The sequence below is a fragment of the Gadus chalcogrammus genome, chromosome 23, assembly GCF_026213295.1.
Source record: "Gadus chalcogrammus isolate NIFS_2021 chromosome 23, NIFS_Gcha_1.0, whole genome shotgun sequence".
NCBI lineage: Eukaryota > Metazoa > Chordata > Actinopteri > Gadiformes > Gadidae > Gadus > Gadus chalcogrammus.
Window position 1 is genome coordinate 18052899 of NC_079434.1, and position 23595 is coordinate 18076493.

General features: G+C 49.9%; 1 protein-coding gene across 2 annotated transcripts in view; it reads right to left on the reverse strand.

Annotated features, from left to right (window-relative positions):
* Positions 1-893: 893 nt before the first annotated feature.
* plod2 (procollagen-lysine, 2-oxoglutarate 5-dioxygenase 2) overlaps positions 894-23595 on the reverse strand; it is a 29688-nt gene continuing 6986 nt past the window's right edge. The window contains exons 2-20 of one of the 2 annotated variants that reach the window (XM_056584558.1): positions 20843-20934; positions 20229-20362; positions 18952-19115; positions 16799-16911; positions 16267-16330; positions 15570-15667; positions 14277-14378; positions 10775-10900; positions 9978-10099; positions 9017-9121; positions 7717-7842; positions 6814-6955; positions 5643-5705; positions 4475-4588; positions 3820-3885; positions 3107-3211; positions 2326-2472; positions 2020-2145; positions 894-1555 (exon numbers count right to left, since the gene is read on the reverse strand). In XM_056584558.1, coding sequence (XP_056440533.1) covers positions 1400-1555; positions 2020-2145; positions 2326-2472; positions 3107-3211; positions 3820-3885; positions 4475-4588; positions 5643-5705; positions 6814-6955; positions 7717-7842; positions 9017-9121; positions 9978-10099; positions 10775-10900; positions 14277-14378; positions 15570-15667; positions 16267-16330; positions 16799-16911; positions 18952-19115; positions 20229-20362; positions 20843-20934 — 2165 coding nt within the window. In that variant the 3' untranslated portion in view covers positions 894-1399. The remainder of the gene's footprint in view (positions 1556-2019; positions 2146-2325; positions 2473-3106; positions 3212-3819; positions 3886-4474; positions 4589-5642; positions 5706-6813; positions 6956-7716; positions 7843-9016; positions 9122-9977; positions 10100-10774; positions 10901-14276; positions 14379-15569; positions 15668-16266; positions 16331-16798; positions 16912-18951; positions 19116-20228; positions 20363-20842; positions 20935-23595) is intronic. The other variant, XM_056584559.1, reaches the window with a different exon arrangement.

Consider the following 23595-nt stretch of genomic DNA (forward strand, 5'->3'; position numbering starts at 1 on the left):
TGTATATATTTATATTTTATTATTATTATTAAAAGTTTCACCGCACAATACGGCAGCATAATTATTACTACCGATTTTTTTTTTTGCACTTTATTTGGTTTTGGGGCATTTCCTCCCAGTGCAAATATGATTAAATTAGTTACTGAAAGCAGTGTTCTGAAATGGGATCAATTGAGAAGAAAATATTTAAAATATTGTTGCAAGTGGCCTGTATGCATCGCCTTCACATGGTTTTGCCAAGCTGCACATGTCTTAAAGATATTGATGTGGATGGTTCCAACATTCTCATATATTCACGTTTTTTACATTTCTGACAGTGAAAATTTGTTTTTGAAAGAGTTTCTGAAAGTGATGTTTAAGATGGGACATATGTAATTATAATTTGTAAGCCCATGTAGCATATATAACAACAAAAAAAAACATTTAAAATGTTGATGCATGATAGTGGACTATATGGAAATAAAACAATTCCAGGTCTTCTGGAAATGTTTTTGGTCACTGTAGCATAATTCAGCTTAATTCTTAATATATTGTTGCTTTTGACACACTCATTAACGAGAAAATGTCAAACTGGCACGGCACGTTGAAAAGGTTGCTGACCCCTGTTGTAGAACGCACTGTAGGTCTGTGTATTGTCTAGTATGTAGGGGCTGGGGGTTGTGCAATAGTTACTTTAGGCCGGGGGGTTGTGTAGAATGTAGGTCTGTGTGTAGTTGCTGCAGGCCTGGGTATTGTGTTATCTTTACTATAATCCTGTTTATAGTGTATAGTTACTGTAGGCCTGTGTATTGTGTGGTTAATGTAGGACCTGTAGATTGTTTAGCTACTGTAAGCCTGTATATTGTGTAGTTACTGTAGGCATGTATATTGTGTAGTTAATGTAGGCCTGTGTATTATGTAGCTACTGTAAGCGGCATATCTTTATAGTTACTGCAGACCTCCATATTGTGTAGTAGTTGGTGCCCTTCACAAAGAAACATTCATATTTTCCATTTCTTTTATTTTTCAATAATTTAAGCAACTTGATATTGACAGTGTGGGAAAGCTTTCCAGTAAGCGGAAACATTTCCCGTAAAAAAAAACATAAACACACAACTTCGTACAAACAGAATTCCTATTAAACTCCGCCGCTGTCCTCGTATCCTGATGTGCAAAGTTAGAAAAATAAACTTTAGTTTCCCATGATCCTCCCGCCGCCGGAGCCGACCGTGAGGCAGAGGGGATGGAAGGCACTAGAATGTGTTGGCTGAGCCCGCGGTCTCTCCCGTCGGCAGCGAGCCAACACCGTGTATCGAAGCTCCTCTGTTTCACAGAGGTCCTAGAGGCGGTTCTCAACCGCCTCGTAGCACTAGAGGTCGTGAGGGAGGGGCAGGGGGTCAGGGGGTCAGGGGGTCAGGGGTCAGGGGTCGATGAAGGAGATGGCGATGTAGCGTGTGCCGTTGGTTGTGGGCAGGCCCTCGTGGAGGTGGGTGAGACGGCCGGGGTGCATGAAGCTCCACCCCTTCCTGGGAGACTCGATGGAGCAGTTGTAGCGGTGGAACCTGCAGCCCCCGCCCTGCGTCGGGATGATAACAATATCAGAGATTCATATTACTGGTTATTATAATTAATATCAGGTTCATGTTAATGTTAAACCTGCAGCCCCCGCCCTGCGTCGGGATAATAACAATATCAGAGATTAATATTACTGGTTATTATAATTAATATCAGGTTCATATTAATGTTAAACCTGCAGCCACAACCCTGCGTCGAGATAATAACAGTATCAGAGATTAATATTACTGGTTATTATAATTAATATCAGGTTCATATTAATATAATAAACCTGCAGGATCAGCCATTGGTCTGAACAATAACCACACCAGAGATTAATATTAGACAGACGAGGAGTTATGATTGATATCAGGTTAATATTCAACCCCAGCCTCTCGCAGAACCACTAACATCAGGTTCATATTAATATTTGAGACATGAGTAGCAATATCAGAGCTCCTAGCATTGAGGGGAGAGATCGCTCACCTCGAAGTCCAGGTGTTTGTTGTTGAGGGCGATGTTGATGGTGAAGGTGGAGGAGTCGTGGTGGGGGCGCAGGTACGCCTGCCTGCCCGGCGTGTACTTCACCACGAAGTTCATCACAGCGAAGCCCTGGAAAAACACAGGTGTGTTGGCGGGTTTTCACACCTAGACCCGTAGCTCACTGCAAACCACCCTAACCACCCAAACCACCTCTGCCCATGAGCAAGTATATTTTAACAAAGTACCTGTGTTATACCTTGGTGTAGAAGTACTGTAGTGTTTATCTTGGTGTAGTACTGCAGTATTTACCTTGGTGTAGTACCCACTGAACACCTTCAGGGTGACCGGGGAGATGTACTCTCGAATGAAGTGGAGCCACTCCTTATCGAAGCCGATCTGCTTCATGTGGATGTCGTCCGTCGGGACCGTCTCGTAACCGCCGGTGATGCGCTTGTCCTGCAGCCAATCAGGAGAGAGAACCAGACAGGCCAATCAGAAGAGAGAACCAGACAGGCCACTCAGGAGAGAGAACCAGACAGGCCAATCAGGAGAGAGAACCAGACAGGCCACTCAGGAGAGAGAACCAGACAGGCCAATCAGAAGAGAGAACCAGACAGGCCACTCAGGAGAGAGAACCAGACAGGCCAATCAGAAGAGAGAACCAGACAGGCCAGTCAGGAGACCAGTCAAGGCTGTAAGTCCATTTACCTCCCCTACCTCCACCCTACCCCCTCTTACCCCACCCTACCTCTTCTTACTCCACCCTACCCCCTCTAACTCCACCTTAGCGCCTCTACCTCCACCCTACCCCGTCTGACCCCATCTCTACCTCCCCTCTACCCCCTTCTAACCCCACCCTACCTCCACCCTACTCCTCCAGCTCCACCTTCCTGGCCCAGATGTTTCCTGTGTAGCTGCGCTGGCGGGGAGCCCCGGCTGAACATTAGATTCTCTTCACTGGAACATGAGGCAGCGCTGAAACATCACGCCCAAATCACATCACACATCACACATCACACCGAGCCAAGAGCCTGCTGCACCGAGGTCACCATGCCCCAGCCAGACTCAGGGCTCATCGGAGGGGACTCACATCATGTCTCCCCCCGGACCAGGAGCCGTAGTTCTCCATCTCCTCCACGATCTCATCACAGGCCGTCTGCGACAGAACGGGGAACCAGAACACGTCCGGGCACGGCTGCAACACACAGGACACATTCCTGAAGGCCTGACGGACGGACGCTGGAGTCCCGGCAGCAGATGTTCTGGTCGACAGCGTCCAGCCTGCATCATTACCCGCAGTCTCCCACAGCGGGTAAGCACACCCCTGGGAGCGCTTTGATGGATTCACTGCTTTTTTTTTTAATTAGTATTTGATGATTATAAAAAAATAACAAAGCCTCATAAAAAAATTGCAGGAAGGCAAGATGTTTTCTATCAATGAAACAAGGGCTTTTGACCAGATGTCACAGAGGATCAAGCTGAATCATAACCAGATGACATGAGTGAAATTCTCAAACATAACCAGATAACATGAATGAACATCTGAAACATAACCAGATAACACGCTGAAACATAACCAGATAAAATCTGAAACATAACCAGATAACATCTGAAACATAACCAGATAACATCTCAAACATAACCAGATAACAAGCTCAACATCTGAAACATAACCAGATAACACGCTGAACTGAAACATAACCAGATAACACGCTGAACTGAAACATAACCAGATAACACGCTGAACTGAAACATAACCAGATAACACGCTGAGCATCTGAAACACGGCTGCGACAGACTCACCTGCTCCATGACGTTTGATGTGAAGATATGACTGTAGTTCTTGTGGATGTATTTTTCCTTCCAGTCCTGTGAACAGAAGTGGGCACACCAGAAAATGCCAGGGAATGAATACAGTAGCATCATGCATACACCGTGCTGTCCCTTAACCCAACACTAGGGCCACGCTGGTGAGCCGAGGAAGGTACCATGAAGGCAACACTTTTTTTGTGCGACAGAACTGGTCATCCGATGCCATAGTCTTTTGTCGTGGGACAGCCTCGTTGTTGAGTGTATGAAGGGGCCTCACACGCTAGCTCCTCGCAGGGCAAGCTATCACAACCAGCATGCTAGCTCCTCACAAACCCAGCTATCGCTACTAGCATGCTAGCTCCTCACACACCCAGCGGATGCTACTTGCATGCTAGGTTCCTCACGAACCCAGCGGATGCGTCTCCCATGTTCAACTCCTCACTCAGAGCAGGCTAACGCTACACCCACACAGAGCACGCAGCCGGCGACACCATCGAGCGCTAACCCTTACTTAACCTTACACCAGGGCCCCCTTCATCACTCATCAGCCGGCAGCTCAACCCTAGCATGACGGCTCGGCGGCCATCATTACGTCTGCAGACTTATGCTAGGTGTTTCATAAGGCTAGCGGGGGGAGTGCACTCACCACAGGGTTCAGGAAGATCTGCCAGAGGTCGTTGTTGTAGTGGGAGGTGTTGTAGTTGGCGGTGGAGATGAGGCGCCCAAATTCTTGGCGGTTGGTGATGAACATGAAGACTCCCTGGACCAGAACAGTAAGATTTGTTATCGATTTGGCGGCGTGCAACATCTAGCTCAACCTCCCCGAACGCTCTCGGACGTTTATCAGGACTGGCTTGTCAAAACAAGTCTGGTGTTTGTCGTTAGTGTTCAATTCCAGAGTGTCGGAAAGCTGGAATCCGTGGGTTGCTCTAGAGCTGTCACTGATGAATAATCTGGGATTATTGATCTGTGCGTGTGATTATTCCTTTATTATTTGTGTCAAATAATTTAAGATTATTTGGGCTAGGTGGCGGGCTAGGGTAGGGGTGTTAAAGCGCTGGAGTGAGGGGGCGAAGGGGTTAAAAATAGCTTTTGTTTCTACGTTAAAATACAGATGGAGTCATAGATTAAATGTTGCTGAGGTTTGATTAAAACCAGATGGCTAAAAGTAGAGGTCTCCCCCCTATTCTAATCTCCTACTCTCTAAGGAGCCATAAAGAATGTCTACTCCTCTCTAAGGAACCATAGGGAATGTTACCTGCTCTGTAAGGAACCATAGATGATGTTACCTACTCTCTAAAGAACCAAAGATGATGTCTCCTACTCTCTAAGAAACCATAGATTCTGTCTTCTATATTCTAAGGACCCATAGATGATGTCTCCTACTCTATAACGGACAATAGATAGTCTCCTACTCTCTAAGGAACCATAAATAGTATCCTTCTCTCTAAGGAAGCATAGATACGAACACCTATATTTAAAGGAACCATAAATTCAGTGTTCAAATGAATGTATCCTCTCACTCAGACGAGACAAAAATATAAATATATTTCCAGAGAGCGAGCCAGGCTTTTGTCACTCCTGTGTTCCTAGCGCGGGGGTTGTGGGATTTATGTGGATCCGAATTGTGTTCATAAGAATGCCGCTCTGAAGAAAGCCTCAGACGTTGTTTAAACAAATGTTTTCAAAGATTGTGTGCGGGTGCACTCTACGTTCTATTGGTCTTAAACACGGCTACCTTCTGGGTGCTTATGTCACCGATTGGAAACACAGTACAACACAGGTCAACGGTTAAAGTAATGAAAGTGGGGAACCTTTGGGGGTCTGAGCATATGGAAGGATTCCGGAGAAGGGGATCCCTTCTCCCTGTGGCTCGTCTAAAACAAAGGAGAAGTTCTGCTGTAACACAAGGGTTCTGGAACCGGAATATCATCACAAAGTCTCCTGCAGGGGTGAGCGGGAGCGGTGGTGACGGTGAGGAAGGGGGGGGGGGGGGGGGAGGTGAACCCGGGCAGCACCACGGCCAGGGAGCAACGGCCACGGAGGTCTGGACACAACAGGCTCAGGTGCAGCGACCGCCTTGCACAGCGGTGTGAAAGCAGGCCAAGGACACAAGGCCGAGGACACAAGGCCGAGGACACAAGGCCGAGGACACAAGGCCGAGGACTAGCGTGAGGTCATGCAGTCAGGGTCATGCATAGGTCAGAGGTCAAGGCTTCAGAGAGAGGAGGATAGCCCAAGCACACGGGGCGAGGTTGGTCCCCTGCGACGTCGTGGAGACATGCTGGCATATGATCAGTAGACGATGAAGGAGGAAGGAGTTCGCCAGAAATACCATCAGAGATACCTTCAGAGATACTATCAGAGAGACCATCGAAAGAGACCATCATGCCGGAGACACGGCGTCTGAATATACTTGCCAGGTTGTCGTCTGATGAACAGGAGAGAGTCTCAACATTCACAGACTTAGTTTATCTCTCAGCTTGGCCCGCCGGCCACATGCTAACCATGTGTGCTACGGTAACTACAGTACATAAATCTAGACATGACAGAACATCCTCATACATATATTCCATTATCCGGCAATGCAAGCATGCCAACTTGCAATATAATGTTGTATACTGTATAGCAGGATGGATGCTAAGGTATTTGACATAATATACTGTAAAGCAGGATGGGTGATTTGTATTTAAGGTAATATGGTATGTAGCTAGATGGGTCTTCAGGTATTTTGGTAATATACTGCATAATGTAAGTCGAGTGTTCAGGTATTTAAGGTTATATACAGTGCAGCAGGATTGGTGTTAAGGTATTTAAGGTGATTTAAAGTGTAGCAGGATTGATGTTAAGGTATTCAAGGTGCTCTGTAGCTGGGTGGGTTTGGGTCGTACCATCTCCCTGGTGTGTCTACTGTGTAGCGGGTGGGTTTGGGCCGTACCATCTCCCTGGTGTGTCTACTGTGTAGCGGGTGGGTTTGGGCCGTACCATCTCCCTGGTGTGCCGACACAGGGCCATGTCCGGGTCCAGTTTCTCCAGGACGAAGAGGTTCTTCTCCTTCAGCTCGTCCCTCAGGGCGGCACCCTGGACCAGGTAGACGTGGGCAAGGAACGGCACGTTCCACACGCCTCTACACAGGGGGGGGGGGGGGGCAGGTTAGCAAGTCTAACCCAAACCAGGTCCAACCCAGACTAATCCATGCCCGGTCTAACCCAGACCAGGTCTAACCAAGACCAAGTCTAACCCAGACCAGATCTAACCCAGACTAACCCAGACCCAGTCTACCACAGACAAACCCAGGTCAGCTCTCACCCAGACCCAGTCTTTCCCAGACCACCCTGGACAAGGTCTAACCCAGAACCAGTCTAACCCAGGACCAGCCTCGCCCAGTCTAACCCAGACCCAGGACCAGTCTAACCCAGGACCAGTCTAACCCAGACCCAGTCTAACCCAGGACCAGTCTCACCCAGTCTAACCAAGACCCAGTCTAACCCAGGACCAGTCTCACCCAGTCTAACCCAGACCCAGTCTAACCCAGGACCAGTCTCACCCTTTCTAACCCAGACCCAGCCTAACCTATTCTTACCAGTCTTACCCAGACCCTGTCTCAACCAGTCTAAGCCAGACCCAGCCTGTCAAACCCAGCCACACACCACCCAGCCTAGCCCAGGACTCGGCCCTGGGTCTGGTCGGCTCCAGGCTGACGACAGATCCTGGGCCAAGCGATGACCCAACCCCCCATTAGTGCTGGCGGGCTTCCCCAGCAGCCAGGAGCCGTCTGCTGGCCTCGTTGGGAGTGGGACAGCCCAGCGTCGGCCCGCCTGCCGAGGTCGGCTCTGACCGCGGCCATTGTCACGCTCAACCTCGAACAGAAGCAGGGCCCCAACTCACATCCTCTTGCCCTGCACGATGTCGATGTAGTCCTCAGAGCGGGCGTAGTACCCGTCCAGGCTCAGAGAACCCCAGAAGTTGGACCACAGCTTCCCGTGACGTGTCACCAGGGGGGCGATCACCTTCCTGTCAGAGCAGAGAGAGAGAGAGAGAGAGAGAGAGAGAGAGAGAGAGAGAGAGAGAGAGAGAGAGAGAGAGAGAGAGAAATACAGAGAGAGAGAGAAATACAGAGAGAGAGAAATACAGAGAGAGAGAGAAATACAGAGAGAGAGAAATACAGAGAGAGAGAAATACAGAGAGAGAGACAGAGAGAGAGAGTAAGCCAGAGAGAGGTAGAAAGGCAGGGAGAGAGAGGCAGACAGAGAAGGACAAGGGGAGAGAGATAGAGAAACAGCGAGAGATATAGAGAGAGGTAGAGAGACAAAGGGAGAGAGGGAGAGAGATTTCACACGCTATACCGCGTCTCAAACCCTTTTGTCTCGCGAACCTCACAAAGAAGGACGCCATGTTGTTTTCCGTCATTCCGCGGTCACAGAATTATCCTTTGTAGTGCTTTGTAGTCCGACCAATTCAATTAATTCCGCCTTTTAAACAGAGAACGTTTATTGGCAGAGCCTGGAGTTCAAACCACCAGGAGGGAGGAGACCAGCTCGCCACACGCTCACGTCGACTTTCTATTTCTGCCTTTTCCCCAGAGGACTTTTTAACTTTGAAATAATTTGTGTAATAAAGGTATGTCGGGCAGCCGTGACCTTCCCGCCTGAGCTGGCAGAAACAGGAAGCCTGGGGAGTATTTTTAACCTCCTTCCATGCGACTCTGAACTTCTGGTGGTTTTTATCTCCTTTGAGGCGTGAGACCGCCCGGCCTGCCAGCGCCATGCTGGCTCTGCAACCCCGCCCACGCAGATCCAACATGGCTGACTCTACCGTTTGTTGATAAGGATCCAACATGGCCTACTCCACGGTTCAATAATAATAAGGTTCAATATGGCTGACTCTACCTGTTCAGGTAAGGATCAAACATAGCCGATTCTACCTGTTCTGTTAATGAGGATCCAACATGACTGTCTCTACCTTTTATTTAATAGACATCCAACATGGTTGACGCTACCCGTTATCTCAATGAGGATCCAACATGGCTGACTCTACCTTTTAGGTTAATAGAGATCCAACATGGTTGGATCTCTATTATCATAACGCTACCCGTTATTGACATAACGCTACCCGTTATGTCAATGAGGATCCAACATGGCTGTGGCTGCCTGTGCTGTCAATTAGGATCCAACATGGCTGACTTTACCTGTTCTGTTCGATGAGGATTTTCAGAGTCTGCCGGTTGGTCAGCATGACGTCCGAGTCAATGCTGAAGTAGTAGCCACAGCTAGAATCCTTACGACAGAGGTCCCTGACACACACACACACACACACACACACACACACACACACACACACACACACACACACACACACACACACACACACACACAGACACACACACACACACACACACACACACACACACACACACACACACACACACACACACACACACACACACATACACACACATACAGGAACATGAAATTAAACCTCTGTCCATGACATTGGGATACAGAGACAGATTCATTGATAAAGCGATGTAGAGAGACACACTGAGAATCAGTGAGAGACAATGAGACACATCAAGAGAGACGGTGAGAGAGAGACTGTGATAGAAGGATTAAGAGACACAGTGAGAGAGAGAGAGACATAAAGAGAGACAGTAAGAAAGGGATCAAGAGACACAGTGAGAGTGAGACAGAAGTCTGAAAGTGGAAAGGAGAGAATGCCTATGAGCAAATTAGAGGAGGCTGAGGAACCACAGACTGTAGTATTATGGTCTGGCGTGACTAATGATGTGGTTGATGAGTTGATTGATGTAAACACTGCCCTGGCTGAGCAATGATGGGTGAGGTTCTGGATTCTATTCCTACACATCCTGCTACCATCAACCCCTTACATGATCTCCTACCATATCAACCCCCTACACATCCTGCTACCATCAACCTCATACACATGACCTCTACCCTACACATGACCTTTACCCAACACATGACCTCTACCCTACACATGACCTTCTACCATCTCTACACCCTAGTTCAAGGCTTTAGCTTCTCCATCTCTATCTTCTATTAACCTTTCTACAGGAGGATGTGAATCCAACACACATCTCTATATCTTATTAGGAGAGCAGGGCATTGTGGGTAATGCGGTCCACTTACATGCCCATGTTGCGGGCGTCTCCTTGGCTGAGGTTCTCCTCTGGTCCGACCACCTTGAAGCTCTTGAAGTGGTGACGGTGCTCCGTCCAGAACCTCTCGATGTGTTTCTCGTGGAGGACTTCCTGACCACACAACATGAAGACAACATGAAACCATCGCACGTCCAACGCACTGGGAGGCGGAGGAGGTGTTGAGTGGAGGGGTGGTGCTGGAGCTGGTGTTACAGTTGGTGATGGTGGAGGTGGAGCGATGGAGGTGGTGTTGCTGGAGATGGTATTGGAGGTGATGTTGACGGAGGTATTTTTTGATGCGGGTGGTGTTAGAGTTGGTGGAGGCGGGGTTATAGAGGTGGATGTATAGAGGTGGAGGTGGTGTCGGAGGTGGTGTTGGTGGAGGCAGGGTTATAGAGGTGGAGGTGGTGTTGGAGGTGGTGTTGGTGGAGGCAGGGTTATAGAGGTGGAGGTATAGAGGTGGAGGTGGTGTCGGAGGTGGTGTTGGTGGAGGCAGGGTTATAGAGGTGGAGGTGGTGTTGGCGGTGGTGTTGTAGGAGGTGGTGTTGGTGGAGGATGGGCAGGTGGTGTTGGTGGAGGTGGAGGACGTGGAGGGGTAGGACTGCTGGAGGTGGTCTCGGTGGAGGAATTGGATGCATAGGGTGGAGGTGGTGTTGGAGGTGGTGTTGCTTGAGGTGCATAGAGGAAGAGTTGGTGGAGTAGCGGTGCAGTGGTGGAGGTGGTGTTCGGGTATAGAGCTGGAGGTGGAGCGGCGGACTCGCGGGGGGGGCGTAGCGGGGGTCCCACCTGGTTGTGCAGGAACAGACTGAGCTTGTCTCGGGGGTAGTCCAGGGTCAGCAGCCTCTGGAAGAACTCTGGAAGGAAGGGCGAGGGCTGCTCGATGAAGACTCCCAGCAGCACCTCGGGGAAGGCCTGCGGAACCAGAGAGACACTCTGTAGCTCTGCTGTAAATAAACTGGCTGCAAATGGAAGTCTGTTTACCATGAATCATAGCTGTCCAAACACATGACGTCTCAACTGGTGTTCATCATGCTGGATGTCAAACGCCTACATGGCCACAGAAGGTCCACCGCTGTGCTCCGGCTGCTCCGGCTGAACCACTTCACTCTTGCTTGACTTCGCCCGCATTCAAAACAACCGTTTGGTGCGGGTCTGGTGTCTCGCGGCGGGGCCAGATAAACCAGAGACACGCGCTTTGGCTCCGACCGCAACGCCAACACATCCAACGCCTCACCATTCGATGATGTAACACATGAAGGCGCTCAGTCCATGAGCTCATTTCAGAGCGCTGGGATATGGTATGAAAAACGGTTCTCCAGCAAGCCTGGTATGTACAGTATAACGGCCTATATATATATATAAATAAATATATATCTATATCTATATATTCTACAGCTTTCAGCGCTCAGGGTCTGTTGTAGAGACAGTGAGAGCAACACAGAGCAGAAACTCTTTTTCCCATGATGCTCGGGCCAAGCCACAGTCTAGAGAGACTGTCCAGCTCAGGATGGTTTGCAGTTCAAACGGGAACGCGAGGAAGCGGCTAATTGCGGAGCTGTTTTTAGCTCTGAGGAGGGCAGCTAACTGAGGACCATCCTAACCTCCAATCACGCCACCAGCTCTTTGTCTGTGTGTGTGTGTGTGTGTGTGTGTGTGTGTGTGTGTGTGTGTGTGTGGGTGCCAGCGTGTCTGTGTGTGCCAGAGAATGTGTGTCTGTGTGTGTGTGTGTGTGTGCGCGTGTGCGTGTGTGTGTGTGTGTGTGTGTGTGTGTGTCTGTGTGTGTGTGTGTTTGTGTGTGTGTGCCAGCGTGTCTGTGTGTGCTAGCGAGTGTCTGTATGTGTGGGTATATCTGTGTGTGCTTGCGTGTGCGTGCGTGAGTGTGCATGTGTTTTTTTTTATGCATGTGTGTGTGCGTTTGTGTAATTGTGTAATCGTGTGTGAGTGCCAGCGTGTCTGTGTGTGCTAACGTGTGTGTGTGTGCTTGTGTTTGTGTATGTGTGTGCGTGCACGTTTGTGTGTCTGTGTGTGTGCCTGTTTGCACAGCAGGACCAACGGACCCAGACGAAATTCAGCCCTCCCGTTGGTGACCCCAGTTCACCCCGGAACATAACACATCTACACTGTTATAATAACTAAAAGAGGGATTCATACCGGGAAAGGATGACCAGGATTTCCCGTCAGTACACCCACTACCCTTTCATGGGGTAATGGAAGGTTCCCGGGAGAATTGGCATTAATTATTCGTGACAAAACATCTGCATACTTCAAATGAACGCCCAGCAAACTGAATGACGGGCTCTTTCATATTTCAGAATATTGTTGAAGCAGGGGCATGCGGACGACGTGAGGACGCGAGTGTTGTGTTAACCTCCACCGCAGTGTGGAGTAGAATATCGAGGAGTTATATAATGTACATAATGTCCATCATCTGGTCGTCTGAACTGTGCCGTCGGCTCGCCAGTGACCGCGGTGAAGAAACCGAAGGCTGGACGGGGTGGTCAGCCCACTAACAGCTGGGTTAGGCCTCCAGCCTCCTGGGCCGGCCTTCACACCGCCCACTGGACCCTGGGAACACTGCTCTTTCCCTCTTCCTCCTCCTCTCCCTCCTCCTCCTCCTCCTCCTCTCCCTCCTCCTCCTCCTCCTCTTCCTCCTCCTCCTGCTCCTTCTCCTCGTCCTCCACCTCCTCTCTCGTCCTCCTGCTCCTCCTCTTCCTCTTCCTCTCCCTCCTCCTCCTCCTCCTCCTCTCCCTCCTCCTCCTCCTCCTCCTCTTCCTCCTCCTCCTCCTCTTCCCCCTCCTCCTGCTCCTTCTCCTCCTCCTCCACCTCCTCCTCCTCCTCCTCCTCCTCCTCCTCCTCCTCCTACCCCTCCTCCTCCCCCTCCTCCTCCTCCCCCTCCTCCTCCCCCTCCTCCTCCTCCTCCTCCTCCTCCTCCTCCTCCTCCTCCTCCTCCTCCTCCCCCTCCTCCTCCTCCTCCTCCTCCCCCTCCTCCTCCTCCTCCTCAGTAGTCTGGACCATGCTAAGCCCAGTCCTGGATACATGAGGGTTGGCTCGGACCCTGTCTTCCCTCTGGTCCTCATGGTGGAGGCCACGTCAGATACCCCCACACAGAGAAGAGGACCAGAGGGAGGCCAGGGTCTGAGGCCACGTCAGATACTCCTCACACAGAGAGAGGAAATTGAGTGAACGAAGCCTGTCCATCACCCATTGGTTTACACAACACCACTATGGCCATATTTGGCACAGTTTTTGGCAACATTGAGGGCAGGCCTTGATGCCTACGGCCAAAACTAATTGACATTAATAACTTTTTAATTAAATACCATTGCCAAGATTAACTGGGATCCGATCCAAGCAGAGACATTCGGTTTATGGGCCTCATATTACGAGAATGAAATCCCATTCCTCCCTGTTGACTAAAGGAGCCCACACACAGCCCAGACTCAAACCAACGGCCAACTGCCTTTAACCGACCACTCCGTTGTCTCTCGTACGACATGTTCGGCGGAAAAGTTGCATTGAAACACACCGTGAAGACTACTGCCAACTACAAAGTAGTGAGTACGTTCTGCTCTTGCGTGAGATGCAATGCGTCTCCTTGACATTGGGTGGCGTAGGTCTGCCCCTCCCACACACTGCGCTGATTGGCTGGTTATCAGAGGCTCAGGTCCTCAGACGCCCACACTCTTAGACTTTGCTTGTTAAATCGGTCCAGACACCGTCCGCGTGGTTGCAAAAGTTTCAAACACAGCTGAACACATTGAATAGATTTTTACCCTAACTCAACCGAGACTCCGCACACGCTTTATATGGTGGTTGAGTGTAGCAGCCTTAAAGTGTGATTCCGGCAAAGAACTTGGAAAACAGTCTTTTTTAATAAACACCCGGTACTCCAACTAAGTTGTTGATTCTTCTTTTTATGTGTAAGGACCCTAGTCATGCTACTGCAGAGGTTTGGTGCTATTTTGAGCAATATTAGTGGATTAAAAAATGACGAATTGGAAGCGTTCACACCGCCCCCTAGCCAATATAATTGAAGCCATTTGGGCTGTTACATTGCTCCATGCAAGAGCAATGTAACACGCCAAGCTCTCTCCTCGATTATCAACGAAAAAAAGTGTCTGGAGGGCTCATTTTATGGGGCTTCATGCCAAAAAAGACCCGGGCTTCAATTTTTGCCGGAATTACCCTTTTAGAGGGGGAAACATGTCGCTCTGCATTATCCTCCTCCACGACGCCCCCTACAGGCCATCAATGGAACAACACACGGGTCTGCTGGGGGTGTACCTACCTCCAGCTGAGACAGGTCCAGCATGTTGTGGTCGCAGATGGCGCAGGCCTGCTCGTTGTTCCAGGCGTTGGGGACGTAGTTGGCCAGGTAGTTGAGATAGATCTGGAAACACATCAGGAGGTCAGTACCAGCGTACATCTCCACTCTTTCTGGTAGCTCGGCTGCTAACACCACTCACATTCTAAATGGAAGCAAGGTGTTTATGTATCTATTTTTAACCTTTATAAAGGTGGATGTGTGTACAACCCACCTCTATAACTGGACTCTCTTAATTTCAATTCACTCGTACAATCCATTAAATTATCATTAGGTCTTGATGCTTGTCAGCTAGCTCTTGAAGCTAGCACATGAGCTCAGCTAGTTCAGCTGACTTAGCACTAGATGCATTAAGTTTATGCATTAGTTTCAGTGCTAGATTCTAGTGCATTAGCTCTGGATGCTGTTGCAGTGTGATAGCTCCAGCGATAGATGCGGTTGCATTAGATGTTGACGCGAGTGCGATAGCTCCGGCGCTAGACTCTAGTCGGCCCGTTTGGGGGCAATGAGTCATGGTGGGTTTGGGCTGGAGAACGCATGGCGCTCTGCCAGACTGCTGGAATGTGAGGAGTGGGGAGCTGGCTGAGTAGGAGGTTGATTACAGTATCTTACTGTTCACACACACACACACACACACACACACACACACACACACACACACACACACACACACACACACACACACACACACACACACACACACACACAGAGACACACACACACACACACACACACACACACACACACACACACACACACACACACACACACACACACAGAGACACACACACACACACACACACACACACACACACACACACACACACACACACACACACACACACACACACACACACACACACAGACACACACATACACACACACACACATGGAGGGGAGAGGGGGAGGGAGAGACAGAGGAAGACGAATAGGGAGGTTTGAAGGGAGAGACCCAGAGGGAGAGAAAGGGGAGAAAGAGAAAAGCCAGGCTCCCTCTGGTCGAGGAGGGCGCTTGGGTTCCTGGGGGCCCTCCTACGGAGGGATATTACGAATACTGACGCCATGGAAACACGGCCTGGTCTCTATAGTGTATGTTCAGCGTGTGTATGCACCATCAAGCCCCGGCTAGATCTAGAATGCATAGAACTGTGTAGATCCAGGTACATAGACCACCGTAGACCGTCCTAGACCTATAGACGGGGTTGTGCCCGCTGTTGAGAGGATGGGCGGGGGTGGAGGGCACGGCATCACACTCACTTTGCTCTTCCTGTTGCCGTGGACGACGACGGGCAGGCTGTCGTACACAGCGTTCCTGACTCGGACCCGGTCGGTGCCGAAGTTCAGCATGACTTCATCTGCGAAAAAGAGACGCATGTTCACACCTCTCCATAAGCGGCCTCTGGCCTCTAGACCAGACTGGCTTCTGGACCACATGGGCTCTTGTCTCTAGATCAGATGGGCCTTGGGCTCTAGACCGGCCTCTGGCCTCTGGACCTTCTCTAGACCAGGAGCTGACATCTGGCCTCATGCTGGTCAGAGTAAACACCAACAACGAGCCAGCAGCTACCGAGGATTAGAGTAACGATCCCGGGACGTTGGCTCGCAGACCCTCTGACCACACGCAGAACACTGAGAGACAGGAACGGTCGATCCTTCATTTTTAACATTTGTATGGATTCGCAATTCTGGAGAGCTCAGGGTCCTCTGAGTGTGCGGTCGGGTCCCATTTTCGCACTGAAGTGGTCGGTTTGCTGATGTCACTCGAAACGAGGAAGAACGTTCATGGATTGCCCCGCGGGACCACTTTGGGCCACACGGTGCCCCCAGACGTCCCCTGGCATCTGGAGCACAGATGCCCTTCTGGAAGTGCTCAAAATGTGCGGTCGGGGTGTGATTTGACACACTGAAACTGTCTTGAGGGCTTTGAGGTGTGCGTTTTGGTGATGTCACTCACCGATAGCGCCGTTCAGATTCTGGAAGATCTGGCACTTGTGGTCCAGAGTCATGTTGAGGCCTTCCTGAGGGGAGCACAGGGAGAGAGAGAGAGAGAGAGAGAGAGAGAGAGAGAGAGGGTTTTAATGTATGTAGTAGAGCTGGGCGATTAATAGATTTTGAATCTTAATTCGAATTTATGGTAAATAACCGTTTTTTTTTTTTAAAGAAAATCGATTATTGAAAAAAGAAAAAAATATGTATATTTTATTTTTAAAGATTCAAATGTCAACATCGCAGCATGCGCTGAAAAAGTGAGTGTTTAGAGTTTGTCTAAAGTCTAGTAACTAAACAATTGTTAATCTACAAATAAAATCCAAACTTAAAAAATATATATATTTGTCATTCATAGAAAAAAATATGGATTAAATCCGATAATCGGGTTTGGTTTGGAAAATTGGTTATTTTATTTTCAGGCCAAATCACCCAGCCCTAGTGTGGAGGCCATGGGAGCGTTTAGAGGGATGACCTCACAACCCTGGTGTTCAGCTCACCCTCTGCTGGAAGTCCAGGTAGATCTTAGTGTAGAACAGCTGGTCGTCGTCGTTGTCATGGAGATTCCACTGGCCCACCATTTCTTTTATGGAAGTGCCGTATCCCATAATTCCTGAGGGTGACAATCCAGGAAAGTTAAAAGCGGGACGTTAAAAAACTGGTTATTGAACACCTTCCTATAGAAGAGCCGCAGAGGTCCCACAGATGGGTCTCCACAGAGTTAGAATTACATATGCTTAGAGGAACGTTTCCTTGGCAACGGACCAGCGCTAAAAGTGGACATTTTTGGCATAACCTCATGATCAGGAAGCGGAACCCCCGCACCCGCAGACCGCTGCATGAGAATGTAACCAAGCAGGGATCCAGTGCCAAGCAAGGCTTATATAACACTGTATCCCCCCAGCACCAAGCTAAACGTAAACAAAACTGGCTAACCCCAGCGCTAGGCTAAACTTATTTAACAACGTGCCAACCCCAGCGCTAGGCTAAACTTATTTTACAACGTGCTAACCCCAGCGCTATGCTAAACTTATATAGTGCCATGTTTACCCCAGCGCTAGGCTAAACTTATTTAACAACGTGCAAACCCCAGGACCAAGCTAAACGTATTTAGCGTCATGCTAACCCCAGGACCAAGCTAAACATATATAGCGTCATGCTAACCCCAGGACCAAGCTAAACTTATAAAGCGCCATGCTAACCCAAGCACGAAGCTAAACTTACACAGCACCATTCTCACCGCGGCACCAAGCTAAATAAATATCACCATGGTGAACCCAGTGCCATGCTTAATGTACATAGCAGCCGGCTTACACAAGCGCCAAACTAAACTTCCATAGCATCGTGCTAACCCTAGCATCAGGCTGAATGTATATAACACAATGCTAACTCCAGCGCCAAGCTAAACGTATATGGCTCCATGCTAAACACAGCACGTAGCTAATTTTACATATAGCACCATAAACATTAAACCACAACACTGGGTTCAAGGGTTCCACCCTGGCCGTAGCTGCTTGTGTTGCTGCTCTGTGTGAAGTCTTTGTGTAAAGATGTGTAGTTTCTGTCTAAAGATGTGTTTGTTTTTGTGTAAAGATGTTTAGTTTGGGTATAATTTGTCATTTGTGTGTCTATTTTCTATAAAGCAGAAAGTATATGGATCAGCTTAATAAACGGTGAAGGGCAGACATGATGGAAAATTGGTAATAGTCTAACTATAATTTGTAGGAATATTACTTCCAGCTGTCCCCCGGCCTCTGAACAGAGACCTCGTGTTCATCCTGCCCCTGAACACACATTCCCCGACACTTTGAAACAGGGCCTCCATCGCTGCAGTGTGTCCAGGATCCTCAGGCGAGCGGGTGAAACTTTTCACACATGACCCCCCCCCCACGCTGGGGCCTGCGATCAACTGGACAGCAGGGAGGCAGGTCTCGTCTGATCGCAAGAAACGAACAGCCCGCACATCACAGTGACCTTATTGTACCCTTGATAAAGTTGACCAGACCAGACCAGACCAGACCAGACCAGACCAGACCAGACCAGACCAGACCAGACCAGACCAGACCAGACCAGACCCCGTGATGGGGTTCAGACACTCCAGACTAGGGCTGCTGGGTCCTGGGTTAAAGAGCTGCCATTGTCCACTGTCCCCCAGCCAGGAAATACCAGCTCCCTCGTCCAATAGGATAATGTTTACAAGGAAAATACGCTTATGATTTAGAGAAACGATAATATTAACAAAGCCCGCTGGACATAACACCACCCTCTCACCCTTCCTGAACCCATTACGCCTCCGCCGTAGAGGCTCTCGGCAGGTGATCCAGTCTGGACTGGTTCTGGTCACCAAGCGTTCCTTAAACAAAGGGTTGGCACCCAAACCTGGGTCACAATCCAGTTGGGTTGGGGTGGACAGGACTCTCAGGAAACTCAGGATTACCAAAGATTTATTTTGGATCCCGAGATGAGAATAGCTTCAAAAAAACGTGATTTGGTCTACAGACAGGCTATCAGACGATCTACTTGCTATCAGCAGACCAGATCCCTTCGCTCTACCCAAACATGTTTAGACTCATGGGGGGCTGGAATGTTTCAACGCGTTGTCATGGCGATACCATCCCAGACCTCCGCACCCGTTGCGATGCCTGCTCCTCACCTCCGGAGTTGAGGAACCGCTTGCCGCTGCGCACCGACGGGTATTTCTCCGCCAGCCTCTTGTCGGGCCAGACGAGCCCCTCCGCCGCGAACACCACCCTGTGATTGGTCTGCTGGAACTTGCTCAGCAACTCCTCGGGGCCCCCCGAGAAGATAAGATCGTAGCTGTCAGGGGAAAACAAACACAGCGTTCGTCAGGCTGAAAGATCTGCGGCCGACGGCCGTTCGAACTTCAGAACGTCCCGACGGCCCGCGGGCTGCTACTCGTTGAGGCTGAGCTGTGTGTAAACAGCCATGGCTTTCTCTCAGGGGAATAGATTGTTCTGGAGGAATTCTACCGGACCAAAAAACTCTCTGTTTACCGTCTCACTCGAGGACACTTCATCTCCTTCCCTCCTGCTGAAGGACTTGGGGTCCACAGGCACGCCCGCACACGTACACATACCCATGGCATGCGCAGACGCTAAACCTCAAGACATTATGGTGACCCCAGATTGCTTAGCAGCACCATTATACACCAGAAGATAATCATAGCGTGGTGAAAATACTTAAATACAGCCATTTCCTTGTTAAAAAGGAAGTGGCTGTGTTTCCTCAATGCCCGGGCAGGGTGGGTACCCCCAAAGTGCAGTATTCAAACGATGTGGGAAGTATCCTCTACTTAGAGTCGTGGGCTGGAGGCTGCTATTAGCTCCACCACTCACTTGTACTTTCCACGGGACTTTGGCAGCAGCAGCGTCTACCTGCCGGTCTTAACGAGCAGCCTCATCCAAGAGGCTTAGCCTGGGCTGTAATTAGGGCAATTATCATAATGTCTAATTGATACGTCCCACACAGATAGGCGCTTAGATTAGACAAGCGCCTATTCAGACATTCTGTCTGAATGCAATAAAAAACCAAGGTTGTTGTTCAGTCCCTTACCTCACAGGGACGAATAAATAGCATGGAGAGATATTTCAGATTTGATTGTATTAAGTCTACATTCAGGAGGACGTGTGTATGGCTGTGGATTTATGGATCTACATTTGAACTAAAACCAGGAATATTGCATTGACATCTTTCTTCAAAGACAACGTTTGGCACATATTTTGGGGGACAACCCGCGACGTTCATCCGGTGGTCTGTGTCCCCCTAGCGATCCGAGGTGTAGAGGTAAACCTAGACCAGAACCCACCAGACCCTAGAGGTCAGAGGTGGTCCAGAGGTAAACCTAGACAAGAACCCACCAGACCCTAGAGGTTCGAGGTGCTCCAGATGTTAAGGTGGAGATGAACCCACCTGTCCACCACCAGCACCACCATGTCCTTGAGGTCCAGAACCTCCAAGGCCTCCTTCAGGAGGCGGACCTTCTGCCCCCCACCGATGGAGGTCCCCACGTCCCCTCCACGCCAGTCCGACCCCAGCCCCAGAACCTGGGGCAGAGAGTAGGACAGAAGGTGGTCGAGTCAGTACTACAGCTAGGAGTATAGTCCGAACTACATCAGTACAGTTAGTAGTGTGTATATAGTACTACAGTAGTACAGTGAGTAGTTTAGATAGCACTACATTAGTACAGTGAGTAGTTTAGATATCACTACAGGAGGTTTGTCCCAGTACGGGGAAGTCAGTACTAAATTAGTACGGTAGTATAGAAGGTAGTATAGTTAACATTATAGTAGGTAGTACAGATAGTACAGGCAGGGTAGTAGCTAGCTCAGAGAGTACTACAGTGGTACGGCTAGTACGGTAGTATAGAAAATAGTACAGCTAGTAGTATGAGGACTCCATGCTGATTGGATGCGAGGCTCTCAGCCTCACGTGGAAGTGCGTCGGGTCAGATCTTCGGCCCAGTGACTGAATGTCTCGGCGTGCGGCTCTCTGAGCGATAGGTTCTCTGCTGGCCAGCGGCTCACCTTGACGGTGTAGTTGAAGTAGTTGGCCGACTGCATGAAGCGCTGGAATCCGTCCGTCTCTCCCGTCGCCACGGTGACAACCAGCAGGTTTTCTGGTGGACAAAATAAACAACAATGGTTTAAAACCAACAGATGGTGTTCCTCTTGGACTGGGTGGTGCTCTGCTACAGGGTGGTGTTCGGCTACAGGGTGGTGTTCTGGAGATAGGGTGGTGTTCTGGAGATAGGGTGGTGTTCTGGAGATAGGGTGGTGTTCTGGAGACAGGGTGGTGTTCTGGAGATAGGGTGGTGTTCTGGAGATAGGGTGGTGTTCTGCTACAGGGTGGTGCTCTGGGTCAGGGTGGTGTTCTGGGGACAGGGTGGTGTTCTGCTACAGGGTGGTGTTCTGCTACAGGGTGGTGTTCTGCTACAGGGTGGTGTTCTGGGACAGGGTGGTGTTCTGCTACAGGGTGGTGTTCTGGGACAGGGTGGTGTTCTGGGTCAGGGTGGTGTTCTGGGTCAGGGTGGTGTTCTGGGACAGGGTGGTGTTCTGGGTCAGGGTGGTGTTCTGGGACAGGGTGGTGTTCTGCTACAGGGTGGTGTTCTGGGGACAGGGTGGTGTTCTGCTACAGGGTGGTGCTCTGGGTCAGGGTGGTGTTCTGGGTCAGGGTGGTGTTCTGGGTCAGGGTGGTGTTCTGGGTCAGGGTGGTGTTCTGGGACAGGGTGGTGTTCTGCTACAGGGTGGTGTTCTGGAGACAGGGTGGTGTTCTTGTTTTGCTCTACGGTGGCAGTAAACGTCCAAAAACGTCCAAAAACGAATTTCGTTGGGGCGGCTGTTGCCAAACCTCGGACCTGAGCGAACACACAGAACTCGTGTTCCCACGGAAAAAAACAAACCGCCACAACAATCCTATGGTTTGACGAGTAAACACCCGAATATCTCAACCTATGTACTTTACATTCTTTCTACGTTTCTTCCGGTTCCACAACACAGTTCCTAGAAATCAACGCTCTGCCATCGAGCAAACCTTCAGCTATACCCAGCGGAGACTCTGCATTACATCGATAACACACAACAGATTCAATCAATCATGAGAAACGCCAAGGCCGTGATATAAGACTGGATATGTAGGAAAACATTTATGACGCCACTTAAAAACTGGGCTGTTTCCTCTTTTACTGGCAGTATGGTTCAATGCTTGAGAAGTAATGAATTCCACTGAACTAGTGGTAAAATATTTATTCAACATCTGCTAAAGTGTGTATGAGTGTGTGTTGATGCCCTTACATGGGTAATATCACACAGTCATACACACTCATACACACTCACACACGCTCACACACACACACTCATACACACTCATACACACACGCACACCCACACACATACACACTCACCCACACTCATATATGCACACATATCATGCACACATAATTTTATGAGGGAGGCATGGCGAGCTAGGAGTTTCGGAAACACGGACACACAGACACACACACACACACACACACTTGCATACTCGCTCTCACACACACGCTCACACACACATAGATACACACACAGCAGGGGCTGAACACACCCATAGACACAGACAGAAACACACATACACACACACACAGTAAGGGATGAACACACAAACACACACAAATACACACACAGTAAGGGATGAACACACACACACCTATTCACACAGACACACACACACATAGACACACATCCCCCCACACACACACACACACACATATTCACACAGACATACATAGACACACACACATAGACCTTTAACCTGAAGTATTTGTCTGTCCCGCTACACACACACACACACACACACACACACACCACACACACACACACACACACACACACACACACACACACACGTTCCCCTGGGCCTCCCTGGGTCTCATGTTTCTCTGTTTCCCGTCTTGCAGCAGCCATACAGTCATCTCCGTCTCGAGGGCGGCCCTGTCGCCGTGCCGATGTCTACCGTCACCGTGGTGATGTGCCCCCCCCCCCCCCCCCCCCCCCCCCCCCCCCCGCCACCAGACAGCGCTCACCACTCCAGGTGTGGCCATGTTGCACAACATCTGGAGAACACATCTGTTCTGGCTGCAGAGGATCCAGGACGGCCCTGCCAGGACAGCCCTGTCCGACCCCATCCATCCTCCTTCTGATCCCCCATTAGGCGTCAGACCAGCGATATGAGACGGCCTTCCTGTTTACAACCCCACGCCAGCGCGCCTCACGTCCGACAGCGATGTTTAGAACCTAAGGCCAGCATATCATAATTCGGTGCACTCTCTCGCAGAACATACTTAAACTCTTGGCATTGTCGCCCACCCACGCCAGGAGGGCTGACCCTTCTGTGAACCCCCCCCCCCCCCCACCGAAACACTTCCTATCGTCCAATCAGGGGAAGCCGGCGAGCAGCCGGTGAAGCTCAGTGTCGGCAGCGGGATGGTTTCTCCATCACAGCCGCTCCCAGACTCTGAGTCATCTCCTCCTCCTCACACCCAGCCCTCTCTGTACACACTCACACACACACACACACACACACCCACACACACACACACACACACACACACACAGAGACACACATACACCCCCCCACACACACAGCTCTCTCCTAACGCACGCAGACACACAAACAGCTCTCTCTTAACACACACACACACACACACACACACACACACACACACACACACACACACACACACACACACACACACACACACACACACACACACACACACACACACACACACACACACACACAC